At 38.6% G+C, this 17,836-nt stretch overlaps 1 protein-coding gene and 1 long non-coding RNA gene across 2 annotated transcripts in view; one reads left to right on the top strand and one right to left on the bottom strand.

Annotated features, from left to right (window-relative positions):
- Positions 1–8,872: 8,872 nt before the first annotated feature.
- Positions 8,873–14,394, bottom strand: LOC100560655 (cytochrome c). Its single transcript, XM_003222032.4, has 3 exons — positions 14,246–14,394; positions 10,866–11,039; positions 8,873–9,446 (listed from the first exon to the last, which is right to left on the bottom strand). Exons 2-3 carry the CDS (start codon positions 11,032–11,034, stop codon positions 9,298–9,300), a joined length of 318 nt encoding a protein of 105 aa, XP_003222080.1. The 5' UTR covers positions 11,035–11,039; positions 14,246–14,394; the 3' UTR covers positions 8,873–9,297.
- Positions 14,395–14,491: 97 nt separating this feature from the next.
- Positions 14,492–17,836, top strand: part of LOC103279129 (uncharacterized) — a 36,539-nt gene continuing 33,194 nt past the window's right edge. Inside the window, exon 1 of the long non-coding RNA XR_001730424.2 lies at positions 14,492–14,613. This is a non-coding gene — a long non-coding RNA (uncharacterized LOC103279129). The remainder of the gene's footprint in view (positions 14,614–17,836) is intronic.

The following is a 17,836-nucleotide window of genomic DNA, read 5'->3' as shown; positions in this document are numbered from 1 at the left end:
TTGACATTTAATAGGCTTTTACTTATCCCTCCTTATTATCAACATTTTTTCTTATTCAACATTCTGCTGGCCCGTTGGATAAGCGAGACTCTAATGTACTCCAAAATTGTCCATATGGGTGGCTAAGACTATTTGAAAAATTGCTTTTTGATAGTTGGATATACAGTAACTTTGTTTCATGTCCAAGTTTATTGAAAATATTGTACATAAAATTACTTTCAGACTATGTGTGTGAGGTTTATGTGCAACATACATGGATTTTGTATTTAGACTTGGATCCCATCTCCGAGATATCTTATTATGGTATATGAAAGAATTCCAAAATTTGAAACAATCCAGAATTCAGAACACTTCTGCTCCCAAGTGTGATACTTAGGGTTACTTAACACATATTTCTCATTTAGAGAGTTATCCAGAATTTCAGGGATATACAGTAATGACAATTGGGAGGCAGGGAATTGCAAAAAATGAAGGAATTAAATGCATGCTGTGCCAAACTACTAGCAGTGATAATTATATTATTTTAACCTCCCATGAAGCCTTTGTTATTGATATTAAGGCAGCCAAAGAAACTTCAAAGGGGGATTAAAGCAGGGGACTGCTGAGTTAAGAATCACATCAGGAGGTGACAGTCTAGCGTTAAAGGTTTGAACCTGGATAATGGATTCTTATCGTACTACATGAGTTAATCGGCTTAGCTGGGGTCATGATATCTGTATCATCACTCAGCTGTGGTTTCATGAAAGGGCAGTGCTAATAATGTAATTGTCACTATCAGAATTTTCTGTATTCAATTTCCTGTTGACATCAGTGTCTAAAATTCCTCCTCCAAATGTACATCTGATCAAGTGGGCTATAGTTAATTAAATTCCCTGCTATAATAAGCTTTCACTATGTTCTTGGAGAGTTTGCTGTTTATAACATATTTGTTTCTGCATTTTCCTAAAGCAGGAGCTCATAAAACAATATCGATAGGTACGGGTAGAATAAATGGACAAAAATCCTAATCCTGAAAAGAGAATATTGAATTACAACCCACTGAATTATGGGACTGAAAATAGTTTTCAATGGCAGCCAGTAGTGGTTAAAGCACTGGACTATGACTCTGGAGACCAGGGTTTGAATCACCGCTCAACCATGGATATCCATTGGCTAACCATCGGAAAGTCATACTCTCTCACCTTAGAGAGAGGTAACGGCAGAACACCTTAGAACAAATCTTGCCAAAAAACCCCCAATATACCTTAGAGCAGTGGTTCTCAACCAGTGGGTCCCCAAATGTTTTGGCTTCAACTCCCAGGAGTCTTAACAGCTGGCAAACTGGTTGGGATTTCTGGGAGTTGTAGGCCAAAACACCTGGGGACCTATAGGTTGAGAACCACTGTCTTAGAGTCACTATTAAATCAGACGTGACTTGATGGCAGGCAACAACACACTTTTCAAACTTGATATCTCTAAAAATGTCTGACTCCAGCCTTGGATTAATTATATTCAAGTAACAAGTTCAAGGCTAGAGATGAGAATGATTGCAGATGGTTTTTTGGACACAGGACTAGTGAATGTGTTCTGTGCTTAAATCCAAACTTTGAAGGAGTTTCCTAAGTGTTGAATCTATTTAGGAGACAGGACTCAGCACCTTGGATTGCTCCTTGAATGTTCACAGAAAAGACCAAAGTAGACACCAGAGCCTGCACCATTAGGAGTCAGATTAGATGCAGACATTCTAACGGAAGTGGGACTTAGGACAGGAAGGAGGTAAGAAATTATAGGAAATGATAAACAGAACAACAATACACCAAAAAGACAAATCTGTTGCCTAGGCAAGAGGCAAAAATGAAAATAAAAAGTAGAAAGCTGTTGAAACCTCTTGCCCTAGAAGGAAAATAGCCTGGAAAGGAAACAACAGCAATCACATTTCTGTAGGCATGAATATATCTACAATCAGAGACACTGGTCTGTGGTACTCCATTACAAATACTGAGAACACTCTCTACATGAAGTCAGTAAGCTTTCTAATAGACAGTGTAAGTAAAGAACTGGTGACCCACCAAAGGTTGATGGATTCCAGCCACAGCTTGAAAGATTTAGTTTCGTAACTCACAGTTCCCAGAATCCCCATGCCTTCCAACTCGTTTTTGGGAACACTAGCCTAGAGTATTACGTTTTCCAAGTTTTGATTTCAATCTTCCATCAGCCTCAAGCAATATAGCCAATGGCCAAGTAGTTTCCTTTGATGGGCTAGTTTGAATGTAATCCTTTCCCCAATCTTTCTGCTTCCCATTTTTGAGAAATACCAAGGTGGGGAATTTTTTGATAGTTCTGCATTGATAACCTCGTTGACATCTCTCTAGTTGGTTGATTTATTATGCAATGAGAGAGAGAGAGAGAGAGAGAGAGAGAGAGAGAGAGAGAGGGAGGGAGAGTTCATTTAAATACAGTAGAGTCTCATTTATCCAAGCTAAATGGGCCGGCAGAAGCGTGGATAAGCGAATATGTTGGATAATAAGGAGGGATTAAGGAAAAGCCTATTAAACATCAAATTAGGTTATGATTTTACAAATTGAGCACCAAAACATCATGTTATACAACAAATTTGACAGGAAAAGTAGTTCAATACTCAGTAATGTTATGTTGTAATTACTGTATTCACGAATATAGCACCAAAATATCATGATATATTGAAAACATTGACTACAAAAATGGCTTGGATAATTGAGAAGCTTGGATAAGCGAGGCTTGGATAAGTGAGACTCTACTGTAGTCTCATATAATCCAATTCAGATAATGCTTTTATAATCTGGATCATATGGAATTTTAGAAGGGGTCACTGTAGATCCAGCCTGGATTACATGAGTCTACACTGCCATATAAACCAGTTCAAAGCAGACAATCTGGATGTTATATGGCAGTACTGATGGGGCCTAATAACAACAACAATTCTTTATTGATTAGTCACTTTTGACCATATCAAAACATGTAAAACATACAATATGTACACACTTATGCATACATACAATAAAACCATGTAAAGATACAAAACATCCCAACCTACGGCCTAATAACCCGCTCCTAGATAAGTGTACAAATACAGAATAAAAAGGTTAAAATTAGTAATTTCCTAAGGTAAGGTTTGAATGAGGACAGGGGTAAGTAAAACAAGTGTCTTGTCCATAGTAAATTTTAAGTTTGGATTTTGCAATAATGTCTCAGCTCTCAGCTTCCATCTTCTCACGAATGGCCAGCGCTTTTTGCGTAAAAAGGGCCAGTTTTAAAATAGAGTTTTTATCTGAACCCTGTAGAAGGATATGCAATTTTTCCTTATTCTCTAAGTGAATATGATTCTCCAGCAGAGGGTCAGATGGGGCCTAATAATTAATGGAGAGGTGGAACACCCTCTCAGTCTCACAACATCATTTCAGAAGCTGGAAGGATATCAGCTTGTTAAGAAATCTCGGCATTGTGTGGTGCAGCATGACACACAACTTCCTTCTTATGAAGTCTGTACCTTGCAGCAGATGAAGGGAGCAGCCCTGAAGTTTCTTCATATATAACACTTGCCACTTAGAAAAAAGAGAACCAAGATGGACAATTTTGTATGTTATTCAAATAATGGTATTTAGTTGTCAAATAAAACTGAACAGTTGTCGCGCTTCACATTTCTGAGGTGCTTCTGGTTGTGCTGGAATCAAAAGTTGTCTTCTGTTCTCTCTGCCTGTTCAGTGTTTTCAGAGAGATGACAGCTTGTCTTTTTGTCATCCTTCCGTGTTAGATGATCCTCAATATCAAGCAAGCGCTACGTGAAATGAACATTTTATGAAATTTGCCTTATGTGTTCACTGAAGACATGCTAAACTCAGGAACATTTGGAAATTATGTCACAACACTGGAACAGATTGCAGTAAACCAGTGGTCCTCAACCTGTGTGTCTCCAGGTATTTTGGCCCACAACTCCCAGAAATCCCAGCCAGTTTACCAGCTGTTAGGATTTCTGGGAGTTGAAGGACAAAACATCTGGGGACCCACAGGTTGAGAACCACTGCAGTAGACAATCCAAATCTATGCACAGATGTATCCCTCAGTTGGTTTACTAAATTGATTTCCTAAAATATTTTTACATCAGCCTCTACCTATATACCAGGAAATAAGAATCACAAAAAAGGGAGATGAGCCAGAAGATAATGGCATAAAGAGCAACAGGTATCACTGAACAAAAATAAGATTTACTTCTGAGTAGGGGCATATGCAACAACATTTGAGTAGACAGTATACAATGATGGTATAAAACAAAGGATGATGTGTTCCCAAATACATATGAGACTGCAGATTTAAGGGGGAAAGAGTCAAAGGAATACAAGTATATCTAAAAGGGGACAACTTTTATTGAATGGGCTTCTAACATTGGGAATCTGTGGAATTTTTCAAAATTAAAATTTGAGGCCACTGTTTGGTAGTGAAAGGAGTGTTATCCTTTAAAATAGGACAGTGGACCTCCAAATGCTGTGTGCCTTTTATCTTCACCACCAGCTAATCTGGCTAATAATGAAGCACGATGGAAATATCATTTCATCAACATCTGCAGTATCGCCATTTATAAACCTCTTGAGAAACCTGAAGTACATTTCAGACTGCAAATATTTACCAGAGTGATAATGCACCACAACTATCTTTGACCTTGGTTTATGAAATGTTTCCTGCTACCAAGACCTAGAAATTGCCATCAACGAAAGAATACATTTCAAAAACCACCACCCATTTTCACACATATTCCTCAAATTTCTTTACAGAGAAGTGAAAGTGGAAACGTGATCACAAAGGCAAAAAAAGTCAACAATAGGACAATTTAGAGGTTAGTCAGGAGAAAATGCTTCCAATTTCTGCAAGGAAGCAGTAACAGCAACTTATTATTTGTTTAGTAATTGTTTTAAATGCATCACTTCTAAACCTGTGGTGCTCCTGAGATGATAAACTAGACACATTTTGAAAAAGATCACATTTTAAAAAGCTACTGTTCTTTTATAGGCATACCTCAGTTAACAAAGTTTCTGATAGTGAACCCCCCTTTTTACAAAGACATAGTATAAATCCAGCCCCTTTTCTCTTCTTGTTCTATCTAGCTTAAAGTTTTTTGTTGTTGTTTTTTAAAAAACCCCAAAAGATAAGAAATGACAGCAGCAGAGACTAGTGCAATGTTTTATGTTTATATGCAGTTAGAGAACTACCCTAGATTATTTTTTCTGCAAACATTATTGTGATTCTTTAATCCGCAGCTCCAATCCATAGCTGGAATTTCTCCTTCCTGTCTTTTGTTTGCCGTCCTGCTGCAGAGCGCAATAAACTAATGCAGACATAGTGCCACTCACATAAAAAGCTCATCGAGGCTAGAAATCTAAGGGATAAAACTGACTGTGCTGAAATTCTATCATGTCATCTAATGGAGGACCTGAGGGTCTAGCATTTCACAAGAAGGATCAAAACCCAAGGCTCCACAAAATGATCCTTGATACATATGGTAGATAACAGGCACACAGTAATTCTAGCAGACTGTCAATTGATGTGGATGAAAATACCTAAAGGGGAGAACACAGGGCAATAAGAGCACAACACAGATTTTCCATAGCATGATTCTTTTTTTGTAAAAAGGGGCTATTGTTTTTATGTTGAATCACTTGAGACTTTATTGCACGAAGGTTGCACAAATCCATACACAACCCATTTCCAACTCCTTGCGACAAACCCGTCACCTGCTATCGAGGACCAAAACCCATCAATAGCCTCTGATTATGAAATGGTGCCTTTGGAGCAGTGCAATGAGGCAATAATAGGAAACCTACTCTGCTGACCAGAGCCAGCATTGTGTCCTGAGTTGGTTTAAACAGCAGATTTTAAAGTAGGTATAACTGATTTTAATGTTTAATGTTTGTGTATATTTATAATTATTTTATGTCCCGGCATGGAATGCTTGCCGTATATATGTTGTGCTCCATCCTGAGTCCTCTTCGGAGTGAGAAGGGCGGAATATAAAAGGTCTAAATAAATTAAATAAATAAATTTCCTCTTGGTGTTTTAACTATTTGGTGCTTCTGTTTTGGCTATATTTTACATTGTGTTAAAATTGTAGCTCATAAAAATGTCTTGCATGCACAGGCTTTGCCTCAAAAGATAGCACATTATTTTAAGTAAAGCAGGACGACCTCCAGATTTGGCTTCAGTCCTAGCTATCAGATATATATCTGAATTCTATAGTTTTAACATACGGCACTATTAGACCTAGCTGATATCTCTGCTTATACATGGGCTGAATGGCCTCGACATTGTCTTGGACAAACCCGTATGTGGAATAAATACTGCAGCTATATTATCTACATAGTTTGTTCTTTTTCTAGTATAGAAGTGCTTTCTTTATAGAAAAATGTTAATGTTTGACTCTTTTTATAGAGAAGATATGCATGTTATGACTCAATCCTAGAAGTTTTATATAATCACGAATACTTTGTAGCAGTGAAGCTTTACATGCTTTAGCTCCCTCTTCTGGCCCAACTAAGATTTGTCTGATCTGAGCTGAAATGTTATAGACTACAGTATTTCATCTCCCTGGATATACAGTACAGGTTTTACTGGCCATGGTCCTTGAACAAGAAAATAAAAAAGGTAGAAAGAGAATCAACAAATTCCAATGTATCAGCATAGGTATGAACAAATATTAGGGCTTCATAGTGCGCTACCTATATTAACACAGGAATTCTTGCTATTTCATATAGAGTCTCACTTATCCAAGGTTCTGGATTATCCAACGCATTTTTGTAGTCAATGTTTTCAATACGTCATGATATTTTGGTGCTAAATTTGTAAATACAGTAATTACTACATAGCATTACTGCATATTGAACTACGTTTTCTGTCAAATTTGTTGCATAACATGATGTTTTGGTGCTTATTTGTAAAATCATAACCTAATTTGATGTTTAATAGGCTTTTCCTTAATCCCTCATTATCCAAGAATATTCGCTTATCCAAGGTTCTGCCAGCTCGTTTAGCTTGGATAAGTGAGACTCTACTGTAAAACCAAATATGTCTTTAGAGGTTTTGAACCTAAGGAAAGTGACCTTTGGTAAGTAGATTTATTGATTTCACATACCAACACTGATTGATTACTGTGAAGATCTGAAATAACCTGTATCACCTTATGCAGCCCTTTGAAAATTTAGGGAATGGGTCATGATGTGTATCTTTCTGGATCCTATATTGCATCATACAGTTTTATATTTATGTTCTAAAACTGAGGCTTTAATATCACTCTGTGTTGCATCTGAAGAGACAGTTGTGTTGGAGAGTATTTTGAAAATCTCTTCTGTGGAAAAACCTCCCCTGCAAACTCACACTTTTATGAAACCCCTGCTTCAATTGCCTGACGGTAGATTTAACCACCATCACTGTGTCACTAGCCTTGGGTTTCTATGCAGTTTTATATGGTGCTTAGAATATTTTATATTTCCATGGAAACTGCTTACATCAACATTTCAATGCATAAATCACGTAATGCCTAGTAAACTATGCAGACCCAGAGTGCAACTACACCATAGAATTAATGCAATTTGACACGTTAACTGTCATGGTTCAATGCTATGGAATCTTGGGATTTGTAGTTTGGCATAATTCTTTGGCAAAGATGACTAGCCTTCACAAAACTATAACTCTCGATATTGGGTCATGGTAGGAAAAGTGCATCAAGATAATAATTGTAAAGTGTAAACACACCTTAATTCTTATTATCAACTTATGGCAACCATACAAATGGGAGTACAAAGTTAGTCTGTTATCAGATCAAGTCCGTGCTTCTTGAATTGAGATTTTTCTTTTCCTTCTATCTTCTACCTTACCTTATTAGTCACATCTTGTCACACACCCAAAATACACATCTCATGGCTTCTAGGAAGAATTATACATTTCTTGCTGAAGGAAGTTCCTCACACAGTAAGAGATAGATATAAAGTATGTTTCTACATATGATACTTTAGGAATCCATGAGAATAATTAGAAGTATATGTTGTCATACTCATCCATTTGTCACTTTCTTTCTTGCCATTCTTTACTGAAACTGTAGATCCCCCCCCCCTTTTTTTCCATTGTTTTGCAACTATTATCTGGACACTAGCTTTAGTCCAATGTGGGTACAAGGCATCAGACTGGCATACTATTGTCTTGGTGCTTTTAATGCTCCAAGTGATGCTTTGCACTGGTATAAGTACATGACCACGTAAATAACTGAAGCACTGGCTGATTTTTGTTTTACTTAGTTCCCTAAAAAACATAGCAAAAGCATTCCATGGCTTAATCTGTACATTTTGACCATTTGTATGAGTTTTTAAGTCCAATCTTTGTGTTCTTCTGCTCAACACGCTCAGCTAAACTGACATAGCACTGTAGGCCAGAAGTTAAACGGGAGAATTTCCAAAAATGTATGCAATGTTTCAGACAGCAAGGTAATACTCTTCAATATTGTGGTCAGTAGGTTTTGCAGTGTTTGGGATACATTCCATATTTTCTTCCACAAATGGAGGACATTTTCTATTTCTAGAACTCTTCAGCACAGGGTTCCAATAAATGGAAGAGATTGGGCAATTCCTCCTTTGGCCATACTAAATACATCTTCTATGCTATTTTGTAAGTCCTCTGAACAATCTGCAGCAACTTTTGGAAGGAAAACGGAAACAATATAAATGTTATTTCTCTATCCCCTGCCCCCAAACTGTATAATAGGGCTTAATCTTATGGATGGTAAAATTTCCATGACACTGGCGAATGTACTGGGCACCTGACATCTACTTCAAGTCTTTGGAGAACCATGGTTTAGATACAACAAAAAACAATCATCTTGAAGTTTCTATAGACTGTGTCCATGTTTAATGTGTTAATTAGAAAAATACAGCAGGCAAGATGAGGCAAACTATACTATGAAACATGAGGTTATGGAAGCACCATGCATCTGTTTCAAATAGCTTTGAACCCATTGAAAAAGATAACACAAAGAAACACTGAAAGGTTTTTTTAATTACATGATCAAGGAAGCAGTGATGTTATCCTGTCCATATTCCATAAATCTTGATTTACACAATTCTATAAATTACAACATGAACCAGTACATATATTTTTACATCCACTCATGATCAAAGTTCTCTGACTGACGAGATTTTTGACGTGTTAGATATAGTGCATGTAAAAATAGAAAGTTTAAGAACGAATCTCATCAGAGAGTCACTTCTTTTTGTTTGGTGAAATAAATAAGGCAGCAGAGAGCCATTACTTAGAAGTGGAGTCCTTAAGGTATGCTATTAAATCTGCCCTCTCCCCCTTCTTCTTAATACCAGCAAAGATCATCTTGGTTCCTGGAATATACTTCTTGGGGTTTTCCAAGTATTCCATCAATGTATCTTCACCCCAGATTATACCTTAAAAAATAATAGAATTATTAGAATCCTGCATGTGTTTTATATGTATAAATAGTTATATTCCTCTTCTTCAATTATTTCATATCATGGACTCAAGTTCAATAACATGCAATAAATGGCGCGCATATATATATATAATATCAGTTTAACCTAACAAGATTTGAGTCTGGTAATTATAATTGATTTTCGAATACCATTTTAAAGACTAGCTGATTTAGACCATTGGTCCCTTAGCTTTGGTCCTCCTACCGTGTTTCCCCGAAAATAAGACAGTGTCTTATATTAATTTTTGCTCCCAAAGATGCGCTAGGTCTTATTTTCAGGGGATGTCTTATTTTTCCATGAAGAAAAAATCACATTTATTGTTGAACAAAAAATGAACATTTATTATATGCTGTATAGTAGTTGTTATCACAAAGCAGCATAACCAGACAAACTGAATCCTATCAAGAATTTCTTGTTAATACCAATATTTCCATGTACAACACTCTATGGTACGTACATTTACCAAACCTGCATGCTCTGGTGTTCTGTTTGGCATGCTTCCAAACAAAAACTTTGCTAGGTCTTACTTTCGGGGGAGGCCTTATATTTAGCAATTCAGCAAAACCTCTACTAGGTCTTATTTTCTGTGGATGTCTTATTTTAGGGGAAACGGTAGTATTTTAGCTCTCAGAAGGTTCAATCGACCCAACTGAGAGAAATGTCCCACTTTGACAGCAGGACAGGATATAAATAAATAATGCCTGATATAAACTAAAATGTCATTGGAATGAGTATTTGCTAAAAGCTGAAAATCTGTTTATGTAATGTTCCATTTCTGAAAATAACCACCAAAAGTTTAAGAATCTGTAAACAGTATGAAACAGCAAACAAGTGTTTCAAGGGCAGCAGCACTTTGTCAGTCAAATTAATATGTAAAGGCTAGGAACAATTGAAAGATTTGGCCTGGGCTGAATCATAAAGAATCAGAAGAACAAAGCTGCTAATAGCAGAAGGAAGTTTTGAGAGTATTCACAAAATGGACAGATGCCAATGAAATTTAGAAAAGAGGCAGAATTTTGAGAAATACAAGCCAGCCTTGGGCGACACAGAACACTGATCAGAATACTCTGACCATTGGATTCATTCTGTTGGGACATTTCACTACGGACAACAGCCCCCGACCCTACTATGCTTTGTTGTTGTTGTGTGCCCTCAAGTTGCTTCCAAGTGATTTTATGTTCAGAGATTGTTTGCCTTCCTCTAAGATGGCTTGCCCAAAGTGACTCAAAGGCTTTCCATGGCTGAGCTCTGATTTCTCCAAGTTTTTTTTCTAGAACTCAAACCACTATCCCACATTGCCTCCTTCTCTCAACTGCTACCATGTTCTTAAGAACTCTGGTCTGAACTCTGATTTGCGTGACATTTTGACCTTACCTTTGCTTTTGTTGGCTTCTGTATAAGAGAAACCATCAGCTTGTCCAGTCTTCCGGCCAAACAGACCATGTAGATTGGGGCCAGTCTTGTGTTTGCCACCCTTCTCAACTGTGTGGCACTGTGAACACTTCTGAACAAATATCTTCTTGCCCTTCTCAATGTCTCCCATTGTCACTGTTGAAGGGGAAGATTCACATTTTTAAATGGCCCAAGGTCAGTTGTGCTCATATGAATTGTGCATGAGGAAAAAGTAAAACTTTAGGTAATTTTAAAGCTTTCCGCAAAACAAGCAAGCAAACAGTCTTATAGGTAGATGCTAATTGTCAGACAAAAATAATCTTATAATGATATATGTATTTATGAAGGAGGCTATTACAGGAAAAAATGTTCTGCCCTTAGGTATGGAAATGACACAGAGGCAGTATTTGACCTAAAGCTGTATAACCTTCAATATAACTCATTCAAGTCTGTCCATATAACCAAACTGAAAGTAATACATTCTAAAATATCAATTCCTCCTGTGGAGGTCTGACTAACTGCATTCTTTTGGGTATGATAACATTTCAGAGTCTACTCTAGTGTCAAAACCAAAAGAAGTCAGGTAAGGTGAAGCAGAAAATGACTTTGTACTGCTGCCGGCTATAACTCTACTGGGAAATTCTGTAAAGGTGCAATCTTATGCATTTCGCTTAGGGGCTGTTAGCTTATGTTAGGAAACCAGGAATGTATTAACATCACAAAGCTAACATATATGCACCCTTTAGTTCTCTCATCCACTCTGAAATAATAATATGTAGTACAAAAATAAAAAGTTAAAGATCAACTTTAAAAATGAAAAGCGATTAGGTGATGTTGTTTTAAGGCTGCCCTAAAATTGATCACAGCTAACAAAAAGATTGAAAATGACCTTAACTTCCCAATGAGTTCGGTTACAATGCAATCCTAAGCATATTTCAATGGCTTTCAGTTTCAAGGTGACTTTTAATCCCTTGTAACTAGCTTTGGGACTACACCCTTCAGAAGGAGCGTCCCAAAACCACATAATAGGGTTAGCTTTCACCCCCCCCCCCCCAGGCCCACTGATAAACTGATGACAATGGTTAAAGGCTGGCAAATATATGAAGAGGCTCTTTGGCCCCTTCCACACAGCTGAACAAAATCCCACATTATCTGTTTTGAACTGGAATATATGGCACTGTGGACTCAGATAACCCAGTTATTGTGGGATTTTTTGCCTTGATATTCTAGAAGGGCTCTCTGTGTCCTTTTTAAAAGCTTGCTTTTTGGCAAGGACAATACAATCTACAGTACAGGGAGTGACAGGATGGAACAAGCAGAAATACATCCAGCAATGCCAAGCAATGGAGGAACCTTGCCGCCTTTGAAACTAATGTGGCACAGCGCAAAGGTCAAATGAAACCTAGCCTACTTCTACACTGCCATATAAAATCCAGATTATCTGCTTTGAACTGGATTACATGGCAGTGTAGACTCCGACAATCAAATTCAAAAAAGATAATGTGAATTATCTGATTTGATAATCTGGATTATATGGTAGTGTAGAAGGTGCCCTAGACTTTCCCTTTAAGCTCCTGCGCCAGCCACTAGATCCTACTATACAGGATATCCCCCCCCCCAAATGTATAAACCTTCCTTTTAATAGCTAACAGTAACTATGGTGATTATTTGATTGAACTAAAATACATCAACAGTACATTGATGAATAAATATTATAACAATGTTTTAATTAAAGCTGCACCTTTCAGATTAAATTAAAATTTGTAAAAATTACCAACCATTTTATTTGTTACTTGCCTCTCCCCAGTTAAAATCAGACTCCCAGGCCCTTTCTACAGAGCCAAATAAAACCCCACATTTTCTGCCTTGATATTCTAGGATACAGGGTTATGTGGAAGGGCCCTCGGGGTCCTTCACACTGCCCTTCTATCCCAGGATCTGATCCCATATTTTCTGTTTTAAGATCATATGAGTATCCACTGCTAGATAATCTGGGATCAGATCCTGGGATATAGGAGCAATGTGGAAGGAGCCTCAGGGCTCTTCCACACAGCCCTATATCCCAGAATATCAAGTCAGAAAATCTCACAAGATCTGCTTTGAACTGGATTATCTGAGTCCACACTCAGATAATGTGGGATTTTCTGCCTTGATATTCTGGGATATATGTCTATGTGGAAGGACCCCTATGCTCCTTCCACACAGCTGAATAAAATCCCACATGATCTGCTTTGAACTGGAATATATGGCAATGTGGATTCTGATATATCAGTTCAAAGCAGATACTGTGAGATTTTCTGCCTTGAAATTCTGGGTTATGTGGCTATGTGGCTATGTGGAAGGAGGCCCTTTGGTGGGTTGTTGCGTGTTTTCCGGGCTGTATGGCCATGTTCCAGAAGCATTATCTCCTGAGGTGTATATATACATCACAAACTCTGAGGATGCCTGCGATAGATGTGGGTGAAACGTCAGGAGAAAATGCTTCTGGAACATGGCCACACAGCCCGGAAAACACGCAACAACCCTGTGATCCTGGCCATTAAAGCCTTCAACAACACAAGGCCCTTTGTTAATTGGAACTCAAGCAACCAGAATACTACATTCAAAAAATAATAATTCATTTTAAAAAGCTGTTATTATAAATTAGTAAAACACCAAAACTCTGTTACATTGTAACTTTGTCTTAATTTGCTTTTAATGATTGTATTTCAAGATTAATATCAAGCCAATGCAGTTATATTAGGGTATAGTAATTAGGCCTGTCTTTAACAATAACTCTCAAGCAATTAGAAACTACATTTATCTGGGATTTACCAATCCCCAGTTAACTGAAAGTCTACCTTCCACACAGCTGTTTAAAATCCCACATTATATGCTTTGAACTGGGTTATATGCACCCAGTTATTTGAACTCAGTTCAAGCAAATATTGTGGGATTTTTTGCCTTGATATTCTGGGTTATATAACCCAGAATATCAAGGCAAAAAAATTCCACAATGCCTGCTGTGAACTGGGTTCTCTGAAGCCACACTGTCATATATTCCACTTCAATGTGGAATTTACATAACTGTGTGGAAGGGGATGCCAGAGAGCAGCCACGTGGCCTAGCTTCTCCTCCACTGGGTGACTTCCTGACCTTCGCGATCTCTGCCCGCTTTGCCCGGCGTCTCCCGCCAAAACAGCCCCCTCAGGTCAAGAGCAGGCCTACCCTAAGGCCTTCTGGCCTCAATGCCTGCCTTTTGGCGCCTCAGATTCCAAGGGGATGGAGAACGAGGGGAGGAGGACATGCCGCCTTAGAAACCACGAGGGATGGATACACATCCATCCCCAAACCGACCCTTCCCCACCGTCCCGCTGCATTACCACGCCAAGCAGAGGAAGAAGTCCCAGGTCGCCCCGCTCGTGTCCAAACTCCCGACGCTCAAGCCCAAGGACACCGTGTACTCAGCGCTAGGAACCCGGTGTCTCTGCAACCCAACGCTCGTCCTGGCCCTCGTTTCTCCACGGACCAATCGACTGTCGGTGTAAGATGTCCCGATTGGACCAGCGCGGCGTCCGTCATCACTACGTAAACCAGCACTTTCAGTTGAGACTAGAGGGGACTTCAGGCAACCGGTGGGGACCTTGCGCAATGACGTCTGACGTAGGAGCAATGACGACAGACGTAGGAGTCTGCGCATGCGTCAAGTAGCAAGGTCACGAGTAAACGAGGGGGCGCTGTCCTTTTGGAGGTAAAAAGGTCACATGACTCTGTTCTTCAGAAAGTGATGTAGTTGGGGATTCCACCCACACCCAGTGTCTGATTTTCCTTCCTCTTCCCACAGAAGAGGCACCGTGGCGCCTCCACGTCCTTCTTATGTGTTCAGAGTTAATTATTAAACTTCAGCCTTACTGTATTGCTGTGAGTTTTCCGGGCTGCATGGCCATGTTCCAGAAGCATTCTCTCCTGACGTTTCGCCCACATCTATGGCAGGCATCCTCAGAGGTTGTGAGGTTTGTTGGAAGCTAGGCAAGTGGGGTTTATATAAATGGAATGTCCAGGCTGGGAGAAAGAACTCCTGTCTGAGGCAAGTGTGAATGTTGCAATTGATTAGCATTGAATAGCCTTGCAGCTTCAAAGCTTGGCTGCTTCCTGCCTGTGGGAATCCTTGTTCAGGCTTACTTATTTTAGCACAATTTTGGGAAAAAAGTGCACTCTGGTCGTTTTCACAAGTCAGAACAATTTATTTACAATAAGTACAATAGATTCTCAGTTAACCAGCACCCATGGGGATTGGGAGGTGCTGGATAAATGCAGTTTCCAGTTGCTTGAGTGTTACTATTAAAATAGGCCTAATTAATACAATATCACATACTATAGGTAAAGATTTTCCCCTGATGTTAAGCCTAGTCTTGTCTGACTCTGGGGTTGGTGCTCATTTCCATTTCTAAGTCAAAGAGCTGGCATTGTCCATAGATGCCTCCTTGGTCATGTGGCTGGCATGACTGCATGGAGCACCCTTATCTTCCCACCGGAGCGGTACCTAGTGATCTACTCACATTGGCATGTTTTCGAATTGCTAGGTTGGCAGAAGCTGGGGCTAATAGCGAGAGCTCACCCTGCTCCCCGGATTCGAACTGTCAATCTTTCAACCAGCAAGTTCAGCAGCTCAGTAGTTTAACCCGCTGCGCCATTGGGGGCTCCCACATACTATACCCTACCATAAATTCTGTATTGACTTAATATTGGAATACAGCAATTAAAAGCAAATTGAATCAAAGATGAACTCAGTGGAACACAATTTTACTGTATTATATATATATATATATATATATATATATATATATATATATATATATATTAAAGTAATAATAAGATTTAATATAATAATAATAAAACAAATCAAGAGAGTAAAGACAAAGATCCACACAGGGGAAAAGTGTTCTTACCATACATCAAGGGAACCAATGGGAATAGGGAAGCTGATGAAGAAACACAACCTACAAACTATTTACAGACCCACTAAGAAAATCCAACAGCGAAGGACAAGAGGGATCCTCTCACCTCTGTAGGAGTCTACCATATACCATGCAGCTGTGGACAAGTCTACAGAGGGACTGCCAAATGCAGCATTGCGCAAACATGAATCAAGGAACATGAAAGGCACTGCAGACTAACTCAACTAGAGAAGTCAGCCATAGTAGAGCACTTGGGGAACCAATCTGGACACAGCATATTATTTGAGAACACAGAAATGCTGGACCACCATATCAGACTACATAGAGAAGCCGCTGAAATCCACAAGCACACGTACAGTTTCAACAGAAAGGAGGAGACCATGAAAATGAACAAAATCTAGCTACCAGTATTAAAACAAAACTCTAAAATTAGGACAGTAAATAAAGAACAACACTTGAAAATAGGGGAAATCCAGGCATGAAACGATCAGGGCCAATTTAACACCTCCCAACAAAGAATTCGCAAGGCAGGAAGCAGCCAAGTTGTGAAGCTGAAAGACCATTCAATGTTAATCAAGGTAGTCAGTTGCAACATTCATACTTGCCTCAAGCAGACAAGAGTTCATTCTCCCACCCTGAGCATTCCACTGATATATGAACCCCACTTGCCTAGTTTCCAGCAAACCTCAGAATCTCTGAGGATTCCTGCCATAGATGTAGGTGAAATGTCAGAATAGAATGCTTCTGGAACATGGCCATACAGCCTAAGAAACTCACAGCAATCCAGTGATTCCGGCCATGAAAGCCTTTAACAACATAATAAGCTTTATTTATATCCCTATATTTGAAGTACAGTAGAGTCTCACTTATCCAACATAAATGGGCTGGCAGAATGTTGGATAAGCGAATATGTTGGATAATAAGGAGGAATTAAGGAAAAGCCTATTAAACATCAAATTAAGTTATGATTTTACAAATTAAGCACCAAAACATCATGTTATACAACAAATTAGACAGGAAAAAGTAGTTCAATACGCAGTAATGCTACGTAGTAATTACTGTATTTACGAATTTAGCACCAAAATATCACGATGTATTGAAAATATTGACTACAAAAATGTGTTGGATAATCCAGAATGTTGGATAAGCGAGACTCTACTGTATGTATTTTTTTTGATTTCATTTTTGCTGGTTGCTCAGGAGCTTTGGTTAACTGAGGCCCCTTCCACACAGCCAGATAAAATCCAGATTATCTGCTTTGAACTGCCAGTGTATACTCCAATAATCCAGTTCAAAGAAGATAATGTAGATTATCTGCTTTGATAATCTGGATTATATGGCAGTGTAGAAGGGGCTTGAGATTCTACTGTGCTTGTTTATTTAAACTCTATAAAAGCTGATAGGAAGATATTAAACTCATTTGAAATGTGATTCTAGAGAAGGGTATTGTGGATTGCCAAAAAGACAAACAAATGGGTTTTAGAACAAATCAAGAGTGAATTATCTCTAGAAGCCAAGATGACTTAATTTTATCATAAGAAGACACGACTTACTAGAAAACACAATAATGCCTGGTAAAGTGGACTATAGGAAAAGAGGAAGACTGCTTGATTAGGTAAGCAACAGCCTAGAGACTTGAGCTGCTAAGGATAGGGAGGCTTGGAGGTCTCTCATTCATATATTTGCTATGAGTCGAGGTCAACTTGAAGGCAGTTAACAATAACAAGTGTAAGAAGAACTACTTTAACATCCTATTCCCACACATCTATTTTGATGCCCATACCACTGAGTTTAGATACAGACAGCAAAACAACACATTACAGGGGTGTTAAACCTTCTCTATGCTATCCAAAGCTTATATATGTATTTTTTTTTCATCTCACTTTCTGTCCCAGTGATAATTCAATTTTGCAAAATTTGGCTTTTTATGGATATAAGGATTGGTGATAAAGCTCCAGTGAAGACACCTTTCCGACATGATAACTCTTTTGAGAGTGAATTTTCCTGCTTGCGGTA

Source organism: Anolis carolinensis, chromosome 6 (assembly GCF_035594765.1).
Source record: "Anolis carolinensis isolate JA03-04 chromosome 6, rAnoCar3.1.pri, whole genome shotgun sequence".
NCBI lineage: Eukaryota > Metazoa > Chordata > Lepidosauria > Squamata > Dactyloidae > Anolis > Anolis carolinensis.
Note: the sequence above shows the minus strand (reverse complement) of the source record. Positions and strands in the feature narration are given on the sequence as shown.